The sequence below is a fragment of the Palaemon carinicauda genome, chromosome 3 (genome assembly GCF_036898095.1).
Source record: "Palaemon carinicauda isolate YSFRI2023 chromosome 3, ASM3689809v2, whole genome shotgun sequence".
Lineage (NCBI taxonomy): Eukaryota > Metazoa > Arthropoda > Malacostraca > Decapoda > Palaemonidae > Palaemon > Palaemon carinicauda.
Window position 1 is genome coordinate 200755201 of NC_090727.1, and position 20651 is coordinate 200775851.

The 20651-nt window shown below is 44.1% G+C and overlaps 1 protein-coding gene across 3 annotated transcripts in view; it reads right to left on the minus strand.

Moving 5' to 3' along the window:
• Window positions 1–20651, minus strand: part of LOC137638846 (putative polypeptide N-acetylgalactosaminyltransferase 10) — a 243033-nt gene that overhangs the window by 47408 nt on the left and 174974 nt on the right. For all 3 annotated transcript variants that reach the window (XM_068371256.1, XM_068371257.1, XM_068371258.1), the window contains exons 9-10: window positions 16037–16258; window positions 15106–15348 (exon numbers count right to left, since the gene is read on the minus strand). In XM_068371256.1, the coding sequence (XP_068227357.1) occupies window positions 15106–15348; window positions 16037–16258 (465 nt within the window). The remainder of the gene's footprint in view (window positions 1–15105; window positions 15349–16036; window positions 16259–20651) is intronic.

Sequence of the window (20651 nt, forward strand, 5' to 3'; positions counted from 1 at the left end):
TCTTAGAAGAATACAAGTCTAAGTCAACAAGAAGACAATATGAATCCTCTTGGAAAAAGTGGGTTGCTTTCGTTAAAGCAAAAGGACCGAGAGAAATTTCAATAGACTTCTGTCTGTCCTTCTTTATCCACCTCCATGAACAAGGTCTGGCCACCAACACGATAACTACGTGTAAGTCAGCCCTGACTAGACCTCTTCTATACGCCTTCCAAGTGGACTTGACGAACAAAATCTTCAACAAGATCCCGAAGGCATGTGCTAGACTTAGGCCTGCAGCTCCACCTTGGACAAGGTCCTACATTATGCTTCATCTGTGAACAATGAAGATTGTTCTCTCAAGGATCTAACCCAAAAGGTTATTTTCCTGTTCGCTATAGCCTCAAGGGCTAGAGTTAGTGAAATAGTAGCCCTATCAAGAAATGAGGGCCACATTCAGTTCACAGAAGTGGGAGAACTGAATCTCTTTCCTGATCCAACATTTCTCGCCAAGAACGAGCTACCCACTAAAAGATAGGGTCCCTGGAGAATCTGCCCTCTGAAGGAAGATGTCTCTCTGTGTCCAGTAGAGTGTCTAAAGGTCTATCTTCGAAGAACTTCAGACTTCAGGGGAGGACAGCTCTTCAAAGGAGAAACCTCAGGATTAAACTTATCCCTTAAACAACTGAGGGCGAAGCTCACCTACTTCATTCGCAGAGCGGATCCTGACTGTACACCCACAGGTCATGATCCGAGGAAAATTGCTTCATCACTGAACTTCTTTCAGTATATGGACTTTGAGTGTCTTCGCTCATATACTGGATGGAAGTCATCCAGAGTGTTCTACAAACACTATGCAAAGCAAGTGCACGAGCTGAAGCATTACATGGTGGCGGCAGGTGGTGTATTAAAACCTGTCGTCTAGTGCTGCGATGAACAGTGAATTGATTGGGACTATCAATTAGGGTGAAAAGGTGTTGACACTTCCGGTGCGATACCTTTCAAGTGGTGTCACCATGGTGACACTAAGACTGTCCAAATTCTCAGGTGTGGAATTATACAGATAACACTTGTGCCGTGTGTACATAGTACACAGTGTTGATAGTATAACATGTACAGAAAATTATAGAAAATGTTATCAAAATTTTCAAATTTCAGAGTGGCACTGATCATTTCTTCCCTCTCAGGGAGAAAATCTTTTTCTGTATACGTTGTACGTATAATTCCTGTAACATGTTACACTCGTTATTCCATTTAGACATTTATTCGAAATAAATGTCTATTAGAGTGTAATTGCGTCTTACTGTATTTCGCCCTGCAATTAGCACAATAAATATGGCCAGAGTTCTCTTACTTATTTAACTAAGTAAACCTCATATTATTGTATGCTAACAAACTATGGATATAGTTGATACTTAGTTGTTCTGACAACATATACAAACCGTGAGACCTTTGTATATCTAGTTGATACTTATGTTTGTTCATACAATATATGCAAACCTTGAGACCCCTTTTCTACTGTCTAGTATGACTCTTCCCTGCAGGGGGCAGGAAGCCCTAACATTGTCCATGATTAGTGGTAATGACGTATAACAGTACCCTCATATGTCTCAATGGTCCGGATGACCATAGAAAAATTTGTCCCAAGGTTAAGGCACCTATGAAAATCCACAGATACAGTACTTTCTAGTACAGTAATTCCCTGGTAAACTTCCATCAGGACGACATGGCTTGAGCCCAAAAAAACGGATTTTGAAGCGAAGCGAAAAATCTATTTTTGGGTGAGATAGCCATGTCGTCCTGATGGACCCGCCCTCCTTTTCCATAGAAAAGGCATAGGCAAGATCCCTCCCGAAAACTACTATATCTGTAGCACCAAGCTCAATGCTACATAGAATGAGCGCCATCTTGGATACTCGTAGTAGTATGGGAGGAAGGGTAACCTTGATAACGGCTCCCCTTCTATTTTCGCCACTCTTCCCCCTCGAAACAAAAACGCTATTCGGCGTGAAGATTGCTATGTGTCGTATCAAGATATACGTCCCCTGATATTATGCGATATCCTTAAATGAAATTTTAAGGATATTTGCGCCAGGAGTTAGAATTCTGGAGACCTAAAGGTTAATTCTCTGGGAATATCACTGTAGCCAAATATCCCTTAGAAAGCTACCAATAGGAACCTTCCATCAGGACGACATGGCTATCTCACCCAAATATAGATTTTTCGCTTCGCTTCAAAATCTGTTTTATGGCGTGCGACAGCGGTCTTAAAATGGCCGCCTCCGGGGATGGCAGTGCTCCACTTAACACACCTAAATTATGTTAATTTAACTGTGAGAAGGGAGCTAAAAATTATACTCGGGAAAGATTAAATACTCAACTTTCCAGAGGATGAAGATGCTGAAGATTGCATGAGAATATTCCTTGAAAATAGTAACAACACCGAGAGAAACGTGGGAGAGTACCGTGCTTGAATGCTACGTTTAAAGAAATAAGGCGCCGTAGTAGTACAGGAAGGGGGTTCACTGGGTACCTTGATAACGGCTCCCCTTCATTTCGACACTCTTCCCCCTCAAAGAGTAAAATCTATTCGGGGTGAAGATTGCCATGTGTCGTATCAAAAAATACGTCCCCTGATATTATGCGATATCCTTAAAGTTATATTAAGGATACTTTCGCCAGGAGTTAGAATTCTGGAGACCTATGGTTAATTCTCTGGGAGTATCACTGTAGCTAAATATCCCTTAGAAAGCTGCCTAAAGGAACCTTCCATCAGGACGACATGGATGAGCCCAAAAAATTAATTATTGATCAAATATAGAGTTCTCTATAAATCTAACAGGATGGAATATTATTTCTGTTATCTGTGTGACTCTACGTCTAGTCACTTTACACCTAACTTGATAACATTGCACTCAATTCGCAGTGAGATGTTTTTTTCAATTTTCTATTTAGCAACATTGGAATCCATACAACAAAGTCATTACCAAAATATTGCTTTATTGCAAACTATCAACAAAATATGAAAAAATAGATTACCTCCTTGCAAATATTGCATAAACAACTGCTTGGATACCATTAGTTGGCATGTTTGCATGTAGATGGCGTTCGCGAGTCATCAGCTGACCACCAAAACAAAATCAAATATCTCATTACTTTCATTTATTAAAGAAAGTGCATTCAAGATAAATCTATCTATTACATATGAATTATAATTGTAGGTTTCCATTATGTGCGTAGTGAGTGTTAGTGTTTGTATGCCATTACAGTGGAATCTCTACATACGATCTCAATTCGTTCCAGAAACTGCTTCGTATGTTAAAAGAATCGTATGTTGGAGCAAATATTCCCATAAGAATACACTGCAATTTGTATAATTCGTTCCACAGCCCAAAAACCTATAATAACTCCTTAATAAATTACTACATATAATTATACAAAACAATAACATAATTGCATAATATGAAAGAAAGATGTAAAAAAAGATAATTATAAAGAAATAATAAATAAAAAATGTGTTTTTATTGTCACTTTACCTTGGAGACAGGCCAACGCAGGTGTAGGAATTGCTACCCAGGAGGAGACCAGGAGGAGACGGACGATCGGCGAGAAGGTAGAGATGGTAACTTTAAAAAAGTCCTCTCTCTATTTCTGTTTCTCTCTAAACAAAGCATTAACATGTTCTTTAAATAAATTCTCTCTCTCTCTCTCTCTCTCTCTCTCTCTTGTTCTTCTTCACTGTTAGTGTTAGAGACGTCTATTATTTTTTTCTGAGAGAGAGAGAGAGAGAGAGAGAGAGAGAGAGAGAGAGAGAGAGAGAGAGAGAGAGAGAGAGAGAGAGAGAGAGAGAGAGAGAGATTAAACAAAAATGTGTGGCGTACGCATGATTTTTAACAGCATCAACGAGTTGAAAGACAATTAAATGTTACTAAAAAAGCAATATCAGTGAATCTGAATTCCTTTATTAACTAAAACAAATATAGATACAAATACACTCGTGTGCATATGCACAAACAGACACACACGTGTAGGAATTCCTATGAAGGAGGAGACACAATCGGCGAGGAGGTAGAGATGGTGACTGCGATAACGTACCGTAACTTACACTACGGAAACTTTAATCTAACTTAGCTTGTTTATTTTTTATTTTTATATTTCATATTTTTTACATTTTCTTTTCTTTTTGATTTTTAATTTTCATCACTTTCAGTGATGAGTTACGGTACGTTATCACAGTCACCATCTCTACCCCCTCCCTGACCGTCTGTCTCCTACTGCGTAGCATTTCCTACACCTGTGTGTGTGTGTTTGTGCATACGCACATGAGTGTGTTTGTATCAATATTTGTTTTAGTTAATAAAGGAATTCAGATTCGCTGATATTACTTTCTTAGTTACATTTAATTGTCTTTAAACTCGTTTACGCTGTTAAAAATCATATGTACTCTCAACACATTTTTGTTTAATTTCTCTCTCTCTCTCTCTCTCGGAAAAAAATTAATAGACGTCTCTAACACTCTAACAGCGAAGAACAAGAGAGAGAGAGAGAGAGAGAGAGAGAGAGAGAGAGAGAGAGAGAGAGAGAGAGAGAGAGAGAGATTTTATTTAAAGAGCATGTTAATGCTATGTTTAGAGAGAAACGGAAATAGAGAGAGGACTTTTTTAAAAGTGCTTGTTAATGCTATCTTAGTTTTCTTTGCTTCCCTTTTTTCGTTCTTTCTGTTCATCACACTGGCCCTTCTCACAAAAGATCGTTGCCAACAATCTCTTTGTCCTTTATCTCTATCAACAAAAGGCGTTCCATCTCTTCCAGGGTATTGCTACAATGTCTTGAAATAATGGTGATCCCCTTCGATGGTTTGACTGCTTTAATGGCTGCCTTCTGCTTGATGATCGTTGAGATCGTAGACCTATTCCGGCCATATTGTTTAGCCATATCACTCACATGCACACTGCTTTAATGTTTTTCTACAATTTCTTGCCTCAATTCAATTGGAAGAATTGCCTTCTTCCTTTTCTCACCACTACCTGTACTGAAACATGTTATTTTTATTAGTAAAATAAATTTTTGAATATACTTACCCGATAATCATGTAGCTGTCAACTCCGTTGCCCGACAGAATTCTATGGAGGGATACGCCAGCTATCACAATACTAGAAGGGGGTGTACTTACCAGCGCCACCTGTGGCCAGGTACTATAGTACTTCTTGTTGACACCTCCTCAATTTTTCCTCGGTCCACTGGTTCTCTATGGGGAGGAAGGGAGGGTCGATTAAATCATGATTATCGGGTAAGTATATTCAAAAATTTATTTTACTAATAAAAATAACATTTTTCAATATTAAACTTACCCGATAATCATGTAGCTGATTCACACCCAGGGGGGTGGGTGAAAACCAGTGTACAAGATTAAAGGATAGCTAAGTATCCCATATTTCATATAACAGTTATCTCAAATAACAATGAAATAATAAGTACCTGGTAAGGAAGTCGAATTGAACCGTTACTCTGCCTCTTTTTTAAGTTCGTCTTCCTTACTGAGCGCAGCGTTCCTCTTGGAGGCTGAATCAACCCAAAGGTGCTAAAGTATATATGGTTGCAACCCCTACTAAAGGACCTCTACAAAACCTCTAACCCAGGCGCTTCTCAAGAATGAATAGACCACCCGCCAAATCAAAAGGATGCGGAAGGCTTCTTAGCCTACCGTAACAACCATAAAAACAACAATAAAAGCATTCAAGAGAAAGGTTAAAAAAGGTTATGGGATTAAGGGAATGTAGTGGCTGAGCCCTCACCTACTACTGCACTCGCTGCTACGAATGGTCCCAGGGTGTAGCAGTTCTCGTAAAGAGACTGGACATCTTTAAGATAAAATGATGCAAACACTGACTTGCTCCTCCAATAGGTTGCATCCATTATGCTCTGCAGAGAACGGTTTTTATTAAAGGCCATCGAAGTAGCTACGGCTCTTACTTCGTGGGTCCTTACCTTCAGCAATGCAAGGTCTTCCTCCTTTAAGTGAGAATGGGCTTCTCTAATCAGAAGCCTTATATAATACGAAACCCCGTTCTTGGACATGGGCCTCGAAGGTTTCTTGATGGCACACCATAAGGCTTCTGACTGTCCTCGAATAGGTTTAGACCTCTTAAGATAATACTTGAGAGCTCTGACAGGGCAAAGAACTCTCTCTAGTTCGTTACCTACCATGTTGGAGAGGCTAGGTATTTCAAACGATCTAGGCCAAGGACGTGAAGGAAGTTCGTTCTTTGCTAGGAATCCGAGCTGAAAAGAACATGTTGCAGATTCGGTCGTGAAACCAATGTTCTTGCTGAAGGCATGAACCTCACTGACTCTCTTAGCTGTTGCAAGGCAGACGAGAAAAAGAGTCTTGAGGGTAAGGTCCTTGAAGGAAGCTGACTGGAGAGGTTCGAACCTAGGTGACATAAGGAACCTTAAGACTACGTCTAGGTTCCAGCCTGGAGTGGATAGACGACGCTCTTTAGACGTCTCAAAAGACTTAAGAATGTCTTGAAGGTCCTTGTTGGAAGAAAGGTCCAAACCTCTGTGGCGGAGAACTGAAGCCAACATACTCCTATACCCTTTAATCGTAGGGGCTGAAAGGGATCTCTCATTCCTAAGATGTAGAAGGAAGTCAGCTATTTGGGTCACAGAGGTATTGGTAGAGGATATTGAATTGGCTCTACACCAGCTCCGGAAGACTTCCCACTTAGATTGGTAGACTCTACGAGTGGAAACCCTTCTTGCTCTGGCAATCGCACTGGCTGCCTCCTTCGAAAAGCCTCTAGCTCTAGCGAATCTTTCGACAGTCTGAAGGCAGTCAGCCGAAGAGCGTGGAGGTTTGGGTGCAACCTGTCTACGTGAGGTTGACGTAGAAGGTCCACTCTTAGAGGTAGAGTCCTGGGGATGTCGACTAGCCATTGAAGTACCTCTGTGAACCATTCTCTTGCAGGCCAAAGGGGAGCAACCAGCGTCAGCCGTGTCCCTTCGTGCGAGATGAATTTCTGCAGAACTTTGTTTATAATCTTGAACGGTGGGAATGCGTAAAGGTCGAGATGGGACCAGTTCAGTAGAAAAGCATCCACATGAACTGCTGCAGGGTCTGGAACAGGGGAACAGTACAGAGGAAGTCTCTTGGTTATGGAGGTGGCAAACAGATCTATGGTAGGTTGACCCCACAAGGTCCAAAGTCTGTTGCACACACTCTTGTGGAGGGTCCATTCCGTGGGAATGACCTGATTCCTTCTGCTTAGGCGATCTGCTGAGACGTTCATATTGCCCTGAATGAACCTCGTGACCAGAGTGAGGTTTAGACCTCTTGACCAAATGAGGAGGTCCCTTGCGATCTCGTAAAGGCTCCTCGAATGGGTCCCTCCTTGCTTGGAGATGTAAGCCAAGGCTGTGGTGTTGTCTGAGTTCACCTCCACCACTTTGCCTAGCAGGAGGGACTTGAAGTTCAGCAGGGCTAAATGAACTGCTAGTAGCTCCTTGCAGTTGATGTGGAGTAATCCCTGTTCCTCGTTCCACGTTCCCGAGCATTCCCGTCCGTTCAAGGTCGCACCCCAGCCCGAGTCCGATGCATCTGAGAAGAGATGAAGATTGGGGGTCTGAATAGCCAACGATAGGCCCTCCCTGAGAAGGAGATTGTTCTTCCACCACAGGAGAGTGGTCTTCATCTCTTGGGTGATAGGGATAGAGACTGCTTCGAGAGTCGAACCCTTGTCCCAATGAGCTGCAAGATGGAATTGAAGAGGGCGGAGGTGGAGTCTCCCTAGCTCGACGAACAGGGCCAGTGACGAAAGGGTCCCTGTGAGACTCATCCACTGTCTCACCGAGCAACTGCTCCTCTTCAGCATGCTCATGATGCACTCTAGGGCTTGGCTTATCCTGGGGGCCGATGGAAAAGCCCGAAAATCCTGACTCCGAATCTCCATTCCCAGGTACACAATGGATTGGGAGGGAATGAGCTGAGACTTTTCTATGTTGACTAACAGACCCAGTTCTCTGATTAAGTCCAAAGTCCAGTTGAGATTCTCCAGACAGCGACGACTCGTGGAGGCTCTCAACAGCCAGTCGTCTAAGTAGAGGGAGGCTCTGATGTCCGATAAGTGTAGGAATTTTGCTATATTCCTCATCAGATGAGTGAACACCATAGGAGCTGTGCTTAGGCCAAAACACAGGGCTTGGAATTGGTAGACAACCTTTCCAAAAACGAATCTCAGGAAAGGTTGGGAGTCTGGATGAATAGGAACGTGAAAGTAGGCATCTTTCAAGTCCAACGAGACCATCCAGTCCTCCTGCCTGACCGCTGCTAGGACCGACTTCGTCGTCTCCATCGTGAACGTCTGCTTGGTGACATACGCGTTGAGCGCGCTGACGTCCAGCACCGGTCTCCAACCTCCTGTCTTCTTGGCCACAAGAAAGAGACGGTTGAAGAAGCCCGGGGATTGATGGTCCCGGACTATAACCACTGCCTTCTTCTGCACAAGTAGCGACACCTCCTGGTGCAATGCTAGCCTCTTGTCCTCTTCTTTGTAGTTGGGAGAGAGGTTGATGGGAGATGTGGTCAGAGGTGGTTTGAGGCAGAATGGAATCCTGTAACCGTCCCTCAGCCAACTGACAGACTGGGCGTCTGCACCTCTCTTCTCCCAGGCTTGCCAGAAGATCTTGAGTCTGGCTCCTACTGCTGTCTGGAGATGCGGAGAGTCAGTTTTTTCCTTTAGATGTCTTGGAGCCTTTCCTAGACTTGCTCCTGGAAGAGTCTGGACGGGAGCTTCCTCGGCTGGGGGCTCTACCACGAAAGGGCGGTATGAACCTCGTAGCAGGGGTATCAGCCACTGGGGAGCGATAAGTCCTGGGGACTGAGGTAGCAACCTTAGACTTACGAGCCGATGAGGCTACAAGATCGTGTGTGTCCTTTTGTATCAGGGCAGCAGACAAGTCCTTAACCAGCTCTTCAGGGAAGAGGAACTTCGAGAGCGGAGCAAAAAGGAGTTGTGACCTTTGACAAGGTGTAATGCTGGAGGAAAGGAAGGTACACAGCTGTTCCCTTTTCTTCAGAACCCCTGATACAAACATCGACGCAAGCTCACCAGATCCATCTCTAATGGCCTTATCCATGCAGGACATTAATAGCATGGCAGAATCCTTGTCCGCAGGAGAGGTCTTCTTGCTGAGGGCTCCCAGGCACCAGTCTAGAAAGTTGAACATCTCAAATGCTCTAAATACGCCCTTCAGTAAGTGATCAAGGTCTGAGAAGGTCCAGCAAACCTTAGAGCGCCTCATTGCAGTTCTCCGAGGCGAGTCTACCAGACTTGAGAAGTCAGCCTGGGCAGAGGCAGGTACTCCCAAGCCTGGTGCTTCTCCTGTGGCATACCAAACGCTCGCTTTCGAAGTGAGCTTAGTCGGAGGAAACATGAAAGAAGTTTTGCCAAGGTGTTGCTTAGTCTGCAGCCACTCCCCTAAGATCCTTAACGCTCTCTTAGAGGACCTTGCTAGGACTAGCTTAGTATAGGTGGACTTAGCTTGCTGAATGCCCAGCGAAAACTCAGATGGCGGAGAGCGGGGAATAGCAGAGACAAAGTGGTCTGGGTAAACCTCCCTAAGCAGAGCCAAGACCTTACGAAAGTCAATAGACTGTGGAGAAGGCTTGGATTCATCCACGTCTGACGAGGGATCCAGGTGTGCCTCCTCATCATCAGAAGCCTCATCACCAGAGTGTAGCGAAGAGATCGGACAAGAATGCTGAACAGCAGAGTCAGAACGAGTAGGAACAATATTAGTGGTTTCCTCTTCAAGTATCTGTTGAGGAAAAACCTGAGGCTCAGACTGCAAAGGCTGAACAAAAGACGAAGCAGAAGGAAGGCGCATGGGTGGAGGAGGCTGACTCCTAGCATGAGTGGTTGAACCCAAGGGTTGCGCTTGCTGAGCGGTTGGCGGAAGCGGAGTAGCAAGTTCCTGTTCCTGTGGTGTGAGCGGAGCGCGATGAGGTAGAGGCTGCGCAGAACAAGGTAAATGTCTCGCAAGCTGAGGCTCCTGAGGCGCAAGGCTAAGGAGTTGTGGTGCTAGCCTTGTGGAGAGTTGAGCTCGCTGCAGCGAGAGCTGAGGAGACTGACTCATGGACGGGAGAGGTTGTTGTACCTCAACCGAGTGTTGCATCACTGGTGGAGCAGCAAGTGGAGGCGGAGGAAGAGAGGTATAATCTTCCTGATCCCATTGTAAAGGTTGCCTTAAGGAAGGCGGAGGCTGAACACCACTGAGAACAGCAAACTCAGAACGTGGCTCAACATCGTACGCCTGGCAGGTGGTACTGCGATCAGGCGGAGCGAGCGCAGGCGGAGCGAGCGCAGGCGGAGGGAGTGCAGGCGGAGGCGGAGGCGCAACACTCTCAGCCCGACACTCACGCATCAAGTCCGAAAGCTGTGCTTGCATGGACTGTAGTAGAGTCCACTTGGGGTCGGCAGAAACTACAGTAGGCTGAGGTAAAGCCTTAACAGTCGAGCTCTGTTGTGGCAGAACCTTACTCCTCTTGGGCGGAGTGCAGTCGACTGATGACTGCGGCGAGTCAGAGCTGAGCCAATGACTGCAGCCTGGCTGAGCACTCGCGGACTGGACTCTGCGTTTAAGTGGTCTCGAGACCTGAGTCCAACGTTTCTTCCCTGACAGTTAATCAGCGGACGAGAAAAAGACGGGCTCAATCGTCTGCAGGTGGGAGTGACGGTCTTTGGAAGACACGCCCGCAACCACCGAGGATACTTCTGTGCGCCGAACAAGGCCTGCCGAACCCTTTTGCCCTTCGACATTGCTTCTCCCCTGGGCTTGGGAGCTTGCAAGAGGTCCCGGACTGGGAGGACGACTGGCTCGCACAGAAGTATCCTCACGCACCACACTGGCACTGACACTAGCACTTGGCACTGCACTGACACTAGCACTCGTCACAGCACTGGCACTAATTCCACCCACTGCACTCTTGACCTTAAGTTCCTTGACTTCGGCCATCAGAGACTTATGATCACTTACCACTGACTCTACTTTATCGCCTAAGGCCTGAATAGCACGCAAAACAACAGACATATCAGGCGGAGGGCAAATAGTAGGTTCGGGGGTAGCCACTACAGGGGTAGGAAAAGGTAGGGGATCATGAGGCGAGGAAAAAAGTGAAGAGTGAGAAGAACTCCTCCTAACTCTACCTCTCTCTAACTTAGTTGAATATTTCAAAAGACGGACAAATTCAAGTTCCGAAAGTCCGGCGCATTCCTCACATCGATTTTCTAACTGACAGGGCCTGTCCCTACAGTCAGAACAAGCGGTGTGAGGATCTACCGAGGCCTTCGGAATACGCCTATTGCAAGACCTACATCGTCTATGGGAGGGGGCTTGCGAAATGTCAGACATCTTGAATCCAAAGAGTTAGCCAAAGCAAAAGATCGTTAACCGTTAATCAGGACTATATAAAAGCTATCTAGCTAATATAAGAAGGTTTCCAGTAAAGCGACAGCCGAAATCTGAGAGAATACTTCACCAAAGAGCCGTGAAAATACTCGAAGATCATAAGCGTATCCCAGAACGTCTTGCCGGAAGCACGACAGAGGAAAAATTGAGGAGGTGTCAACAAGAAGTACTATAGTACCTGGCCACAGGTGGCGCTGGTAAGTACACCCCCTTCTAGTATTGTGATAGCTGGCGTATCCCTCCATAGAATTCTGTCGGGCAACGGAGTTGACAGCTACATGATTATCGGGTAAGTTTAATATTGAAAATTAGCTTCTTAGGCACCATGATTAAGAAAGGAAGAAAATAAGCACTGTTAATATCAGACCGAACAGAGGACAACCACACAACACACAAGAAGAGAGAACAGAGCACTCGACCCTCAATGGCGTCCCTCCCACGTGCTGCCATCTACCGGCGTAAACAAGATCTACATCGGATGTTGGAGCATGACTTCGGGTGTCGAGACAAAAATTTGATGGAATTTTACTTCGGATGTTGGAAGACTCGTATGTAAAGACAATCGTATGTAGAGGTTCCACTGTACTGGGGTGTTTGAGTTGTCAAACTCCCTTATACAACTTTATCTTGGTGTTAAGACGCAAGGTGATGTTTGGGGTTATTATTCAGGAAAAAAGTGGGTCTTATGACACGCGAAATACGGTAATGCCCTGTATCACCTCTAAGTTCAGCAACAAGCCACATTGGTAGATTTGGCTTTCTCTGAATGAATAACTACATCAACATCTTTTTCAAACCAGTCAGCAGATTCATATACATCCAAAACCTTTGGTACCTTATCAGAATGAGCACCCCTAACATTTAAGTTATTAATTTTAATATGTATAATATTACATATTGATTTGAATTTTTCATCATGTCTATCATAAGATATCCATGAATACCATTTTCCATCTTCAATTTTCATCCTTATTTCCTTTATCAATCCACAACATTCATATGCTTTATATTGCTCATCATAATTTGTTTCTAATGGAATTTGGGTAACATGAAGGTCTCTCAGTTTCCTTGTGTTACCCAAATTACTTTAATTTATTTTTTATCATCAGTAGAGCGGTCATTTTTAGTTCATAGATCAACAGAATTTTCCTTAATTGAATTAGGAGAGGTTGTCAACAGTGCTGTAGAGGAGTCAGCATATCCGGGGGAGAGGAGGTTCATTATTAGAAAAATCAATTTATTCATTTGTTGTTGGTTGGTTGTTTGGTTGGCTTACATGCTTGAGAGTATTAAGAAAGTAACATACATTGGTGAGGAAATTTGCATTTTTCACCATTGGTACAGCGAGAGAATACTTCCTTGATAGTCCACTCCATATCTTACCTGTGGGATAGCACTAAAATATATATAGTAATATCTCACCATACGAGTGTCCCAACATACGAGAAATTTGAGATACGAGGAAAGTTTCGAGCAAATTTTTGCCCCGAGATACGAGACAAATTTGAGATACAAGGATACGAGACGGTTCCCTATGCAGCCGCTAGGTGGCCGAGTCTGCCAGAGGCTGCTCACAAGGACAGCATTGCTCACTCTTTCCCGTCGGATCTCCGTCGCGTAAAGTTGTCTCCGAGCATCAGCTATAGTATTTGCATTTTTTTATGTTTTTTGCGTTACTCGGTACAGAATTAAGTGAATAAGAAATGGGTCTCAAGCAAGCAAGTGCAAACAAGGGTAGTGAAAAGAAAGTGCGTATGATGACAATCGAGATAAAGCATGAAATAATCGAAAAACATGAGAGTGGTGTACGAGTGACTCAGCTGGCTCGCCAATATGACAGGAGTACATCAACAAGGAAATCAGAGACATGTTAGCGAAGTGGCAGGAGTTTTCTGATTTTATGGAAAAGAGGCATCTGGACAAGTTGGCGTGTGGTCGTGCGTTAGCCTTTTGTGACGAGACTTGTGTAAGTCATTTTCGTAACATTTTGAAGGGGAGACAAAAGCAAACATCCCTAGATAGGTTTCTTTTAAAAAGGCTGGCAAAAAGTGAAGGTAAAAGCGAGTCAAAAAGGCGAGGCAAAAAGAGCCAAGCCGGAAGAAAAGTAAAAAAAAATTTAAATGAAAAAGAAATTAGAATTAAGTTTAGTGTAACCTAATATTAACATTTATTTTTAAGTGTGTACAGTAAGCTGATTTCATTCAAGTTAAATTTAAAGTTTAAGTTATGTTAGGTAGTGTTACAAAAGTGTAGCGTATCGAACGTGTTGCCGTCAAGTCTCTCCTCCCCTTTCTCTCTCCCTCCTCCTCCGCACCCACTGCCGTTAGCCGCTACTGTCTGTCTCGAAGGCAAGAACTCCATAATAATGTCACATTTTATTGCAGATCATAACCAGTACATATGTATTTATTTTGTGAGCGTAGGTTGTGAATTAGAAAAATTATAAACACATTTTTCAACAGTAATATACTGTTTACAGGTGTTTTTTCAGAGGGTGGGAACGGATTAAATGTTTTTTAGTTATTTTATATGGGAAAAATTGATCCGAGATACGAGCGCATTGACATACGAGCTCGGCTCCCAGAATGCATTAAACTCGTATCTCAAGGTATTACTGTAGAAGCATGTGTAAGCTAAACCTGCCTGTTAGAGCAGAGACCAAAAAACGGAATCCTCCTCCTCATATCTGTAATGATAGACTTCTGACCAGAAGCTGAGTTGAGATAGTTATTATTATTATTATTATTATTATCACTTGCTAAGCTACAACCCTAGTTGGAAAAGCAGGATGCTATAAGCCCAGGAGCCCCAACAGGGAAAATATCCCAGTGAGGAAAGGAAAGAAGGAAAAATAAAATATTTCAAAAACAGTAATATCATTAAAATATATAATTTCTATATAAACTATAAAAATTTCAACAAAACATGAGGGAGAGAAATTAGATAGAGTAGTGTGCCCGAGTGTACCCTCAAGCAAGAGAACTAACCCAAGACAGCGGAAGACCATGGTACAGAGGTTATGAAAGAAAGTTGTTAAAATTTGGAGGAGGTTTTGAGTAATATTGAGAAAAAGAAATAGAATAGAGAAAAATTTAGAAGAGTAGAACTGGGGGAGAAGTTTCCCCCATTTTTGAGAGCCCTCCAAATCAATATACTAAATATAAAGGAGAATATTTTTTGTCAAGTAACCAATATATTTGCCATCAGGAAAACATCAAAATACGATAAAAACACAAGAAAATACACTGAATCAGTGTGAACACAGTACTTGGTCCGAAACTTATGCAACAGGTACTGAAAGGTGGTGAACCATCCTAAAAATTACAAAAAGTTACACCACCCTTGAAAATAGCTGAAGCATTCAGTAGGACGTGAACCGTTTAATAACGAAATGTTAAAATCAGCCTTTATATAAACAACTCTGAATAATAACCTTAAATTTTAATTTCCTTTGTCACCATTTGTAAAACAAATAAAATTTCCATCTGATTTTTATTGATATCCTTTGTAACAGACAAACTGTTTGCTTTGCTTTATTTTCTCATCCTTTTAGACTGAGCCCAATGCCTAAAAATCAAAAGATAGTAGAAAGAAATTACAGAATTTATTTGTATTTGAAAGATAGAAATTATATGAAAAGATAAAACTGCCTGAACTTACTGGATCATATCTCCACAGCTGGTTTCCGCCCATCCCATGACAGTTGTAGAGTAAAACTGGAGACTGCAAATCACCACTGGATACATCCCAGCACACAGGCCTTTTCCCTGGACGAATGTCTTTGTGCCACGTCAAATGGTATGTTTGCTCTCCTCCTTTGCTGCACTCCTTTAGACCAAACCTCTCTCCATGGCGCATGTAGCGTGAATCGATACACAGGTCTGGGTTTGCAACACTCTGGATCTGAGTAAAGAAATCATGCAAAATGTCATCAGTACAGTAAATGAGTGACACTACTTTGAAAATATCCCTAAAACTCATGCCTCATGAATTATCAAACATTCCTCCGAAAATTTTTTTTATAGTAATCTTTGTTTTTCTATAAAAATTTCTTTGCATTATTGATACTAAGCTAAAAATCACAGATAAGGCATTAACCCATATTTTCTCAATCTAAATATATCATAAAGAGCACTTTATAATTTATTCTAGAAACTAATAAAAAGAATATTGCTAGGTAAGCCTGCATATAAATTTAAAGCTATAACTTAGTTTCACCATTTCTGCAGTAAAGAAATACATACAGTACTGTACCTATCTCTTTTTTTTCCAAACATCTAACAATCCTCTTATATTTGTCAAATTTTTTATCATAAAATAAATAGTAAAAATCTGAATTATTCAATGAAAAATTTTAATAATGCATTTTATACAGCAAAATGCATTGGAATACACTGTACTGCATAAGCAAACGTTAACAACCATTGGTAGAAACACTAACATATAGCAATATAAACATTCATAAAAAGTACTTTTACATTCCTGCATCTGACAGTAATAATTATTGTACATTACTCTTGTACATTACAACACACATGATAAAACACATCTCCCTACAGTATAATACATAAACAAAGCAACTTCATCAAACCTTTCCGCTTGCAAAATCTGGAGGCTCAACAGGAGGATAAACTTTCACTAAATCAAAAGCAATTTCAGTCATGAACCACTTGAATGGCTTGCACTGGAGCTTCTTACGAATAGCCTTCTGTTCTGCGAGATTTCCTGCATCAATGCTACGATAGTGGGGCCGACGCTTGTACAGATATTCTTTGTATTCGTCCATCCACACTTCAGCAACACGTTTGTAGTTCTAAAAAATTTACGTAAAAATTCAATAAAAATTCAATGGAACTCAAGGTAGATTGGACTTCTAGCTTCAACTTCTACTGTATACAATACAAAATAACTTTAGCTATTATTATGATCACCATTATTAATATGGACTCTCCTGTATACAGTTACTTCCTTTGAGATATTAAAGAGGAGGAGTTAGGGGAGAGTGACTGGTCCCAGCACCCTAGTTTTGAGGTGTCTGAATGTGATTGGATATAGTACAACAGAGTAAAAGATGTGATATTGGAAGTATGTTTTGGAATAGAAGAATTAATGTATTGGCATTGTGTGAGACAAAGATAAAAGGGAAGGATGAAGTGATGTTTGGTGAAGTGACAGGTAGAGTGACTGCGATTGAAAGGGAAAGAGCAGGAGAGGGTGTGGCTTTATTACTGAGTGAATGGATGACAGGTAAAGTAGTGGAATGGAAGGTGGTGTCATTCAGGTTGATGTGGGTAAGGGTTAGGTTGGATACGAAACGTTGGACTTTAGTTAGTGCATATGGGCCAGGTTGTGAGGAAAGTGAAGAAAATCAGAATGAATTCTGAAATGAGTTAACTAAGTGTGTAGAAAGGACTGGGTTGAAGGACTGGGTAGAAGAACTATGACAAATTCGAAGATGATATGACAATTTGTCCTAAATTGTATTTTTCCCAGCTATACAAACCGGTAATCATTTAATATAGGAATTCACTTCAGCTCAGCTGAAACAGCCGAAGAGAAAGAAAACCAGGCAGTGGTACTGATTGGTTGGTTGGCGGTATGGGGCGGAGCTAAGTTAGGCTCAATGTGGAACATGAGAGGGGTAGTAGAGGCGGGCATTTATATTAAATGATTACGGGTTTGTATAGCTAAGAAAAATACAATTTGGGACAAATTGTCACTTGTCCCGACGCAATATACAAACCTCGTAATCATTTAATATGGGAAGACTCACTGGTTGGTGGGAGGTCTGCCTTTGCTGCATGTGGACAGCTAACTGCCTGGATAAAGACCTGGTCTCGAATGAGAGCAGAGGACTAAGTCCACCTATCCCTGTCTCTTGACCCGACATGATGATGGTGGGGTCTGAGAGACTGGGAGCCACCGCGCGATGTGTAAAAGCATCGCGCGACCAGAGAGCGTGAACGAAAAAGAGACACTCGACCCTAGGGTGACAGTGACTGGATGAAACTCCAAAACCAAAAGGCAAAGGGTTTATACATCCACTGTCTTCCCTGCCTAGAAGATGATGGGGGGAGAATACTTGTAAACAAACTCTAGCAATCTTACCCAGGAAGACCTGTCTTGATGTATGGAACTCCAAGGGAGGAGACAGAGAGAAAGGGGGATCACCTGCAGACTGCTTTCACACTGCCAAACATACCATAAAATCAAGACAAGAGACCTCCCTGTCGCGGAGGAACTGGAGAGGTCAGACAATAGCTTGAGCTGCTACCACAGGGCCAAGAACAAAGGTGTCCAAGGATTTGTGCGTAAACTCCCTCAAGTAAAAGGCCGTAAAGGTAGTCTGGCATTTCCCAATGCCATCAGCACTTGGCCCACTGCAAGATCTCTCTTGAAAGCGAGTGTGGGGGCAATGTCCCTGATCTCGTGAGCTTTAACCCTCGCTGGCTTGGACTCTTGAGGAAGTCTCATACGCCTTGCGGATGGTTTCACGGATCCAAAAGGATATCGTGTTCCTCGACATCTCCCTATTGGTTCTGCCGGTGCTAACGTAGTCGTCGACATTCAGGGCTGAGATGCCAAGTTTGCTTAAGATAGGGCTGGAGACACCTGACGGGACAGAGAAGCCTCTCACCTGAACTGGCACATCTGGTAAGGAGGGAATAGTGAAGGCCTCGAACCTGGGATCGTGGATCGCTGGGTTCTGAGTCTTGGCCACAAACTCTGGCACAAAACTCAAGGAGATCTCCTTCCACCCCTATGCATGAGTGACATTACAAGAGAGGCCGTGTAACTCCCCGACTCTCTTCGCCGATGCTAAGGCTAGCAGAAAAAACAGTCTTAAAGGTTAAGTGCCTGTTTGAGACACGGCTCAAGGGTTCATACGGAGCACGAGTAAGAGACCCGAGAACTAAGGTGACATCCCACTGGGGGACTCAAAGTTCCCTCGGGGGACACGACTGTTCGAAGCTCTTAATGAGCATAGAAATCCCCAGGGTTGGAGATATCTATGCCCTTCAGACGGAGCACCATTGCAGGGGCAGACCTGTACCCTTTCATGGCAGAAACCGAAAGGAGCTTATCTCTGCGAAGAAAGATTAGGAAGTCTGCGATCTGAGGCAGAGAGGCTCCAACTGGAGAGATACCCCTTCCAATACACCAATCACAGAAGACCAACCACTTCCCCTGGTAGACTGAGGAGGAGGATCTTCTAAAGTACCCTGACATCTCTCTCTCAGCGAGTCGCGAAAAGCCTCGCGTTCTGAGGAGATGCTGGATAGTCTCCACACGTGAAGTCTGAGCGACTCCACTGCCTGGTGGTACCTGTTCGACAAGGGTTGCCTAAGGAGATTGGGCCAGCGTGGTAGCTCTCTCGGTGCCTTGACCAGGAGCGACAACAGATCGGGAAACCACTCCATGTGTGGCCATAGTGGAGCAATGAGAGTCATCTTGAATCTTGGAGCTACTAAGACCCGGTACAGGACTGCGCGAAGCAAGCAAAAAGGGGGGGAAACGTGTAGCAATCTAGTAGATCCCAAGGATGTTGCAGTGCGTCCTCAAACACAGCCGTGGGATCTGGTACTGGAGAGCAAAACACGGGAAGCTTGGCATTGTGCCGTGTTGTGAAAGGTCGCTGCATGGTTCTCCCCAGAGGTCGAGTACTCGACTCACGACCCAAGGGTGAAGAGACCATTCTGCCGCTATTACCTGGTTTCTACGACTTAGGACGTCTTCCAGAACACTTCTCTTGCCTGGAATGTACCTGGCTGACAAGGTTACGTGTTGACTCTCTTCCCACAGAAACACCTGCCTCGTCAACTGCTGCAAGGAACGTGAGAGCGTGCCCCCTTGCTTGTTGACGTGCGCAACCACGGATGTGTTGTCGCTCATCAGCACTACCAAGTGCTCTCTCAAACGAGCCTGGAAATGAAAGAGTGCTCTCGAGGCTGCCATCATTTCCAGCACGTTGAGGTGCAGGTGTTTCTTCTCTTCCGACTACACACCTGACACGACCAAGTCGTCCAGGTGTGCACCCCAACCTTCCGTGGACGCGTCTGTGAACAGATGGAACTGAGGTGGAGGAGGGTTTATGAGAAAACCCTCTCATGAGGTTCTCCTCGTTTAGCCACCAAAGGAGATTCTCCCTTACCTCACGTTCCATGAGGACCGGACGAGAGGGAGGATCGGTGGCTGCCGACCACTGGTCCTTCAGACACCACTAAAGGGAGCGGAAATGGATCCGCCCAAAAGGAACGAGCTTCTTCAGCGAAGAGAGGTGACCTAGAAGAGCTTGCCACTGAAGGGCTGGAATGCCGAGTCGATCAGCATTCCCAGATACACCTTCTGCTTGGGAATGAGGTTCGACTTCTCTCAGTTCACCATGATCCCCAGTTCGCGACAAACTGCCAGAGGCGAGTCTCAATCCTGAATCAACTGCTCCTGCGAGGGAGCGAGAATCAACCAGTCGTCGAGGTACATCAGTAGGCGGATGCCCCTCGTGAGGGCCCAAGCTGCTAACGTCATGAACACTCGCGTGAACACTTGGGGAGCTGTGCACAGTCCGAAGCACAGGACTTTGAACTGTACACCGTGCCCTGGAAGGTGAATCTGAGGTACTTTCTAGACGACCGATGAACTGGTACTTGAAAGTACGCATCCTTCAAGTCTATCGAAAGCATGAAGTCGTACTGCCTGATGCCTAACAACACAGTGCGAACTGTTAGCATCTTGAACGCAGTAAGCTGAACAAACTTGTTCAATGGCGAAAGGTCAATGATCGGTCTCCAACCTCCTGGTGACTGATTGTGTACGACTTCTAGCGCATCCTTCTCCAACATTTCCTGAACCTCCACCTCCATGGCCAGAGCCTTCAGGGATGTTGGAGTGTATGTGTTGAAAGCTATTGGAGTGGAGGATGGGGGGGCCGATGAAGCACGAATGGGAGCTTGTACCCTTCACGAAGGGTCAACACAACCCATTCCCTGGCCCCGAGGTGCTGCCACATCACCAAAGGGATAGGCATCCCCCTACCCTCGGCAGCATGGGAAGGGGAAAGCCAATCTCAGCATTTGCCTTTCCCTTGCTTGCCCCTGTTCTTTCCCCGACATGGAGGAGCTCCCGAAGGATGATGAAAGGTCTGTTTGAGGGCAGAACCCTCCTGAACAGGAGCAGGTCTCGGCTGCACAGGAGCACGACCAGTGGTA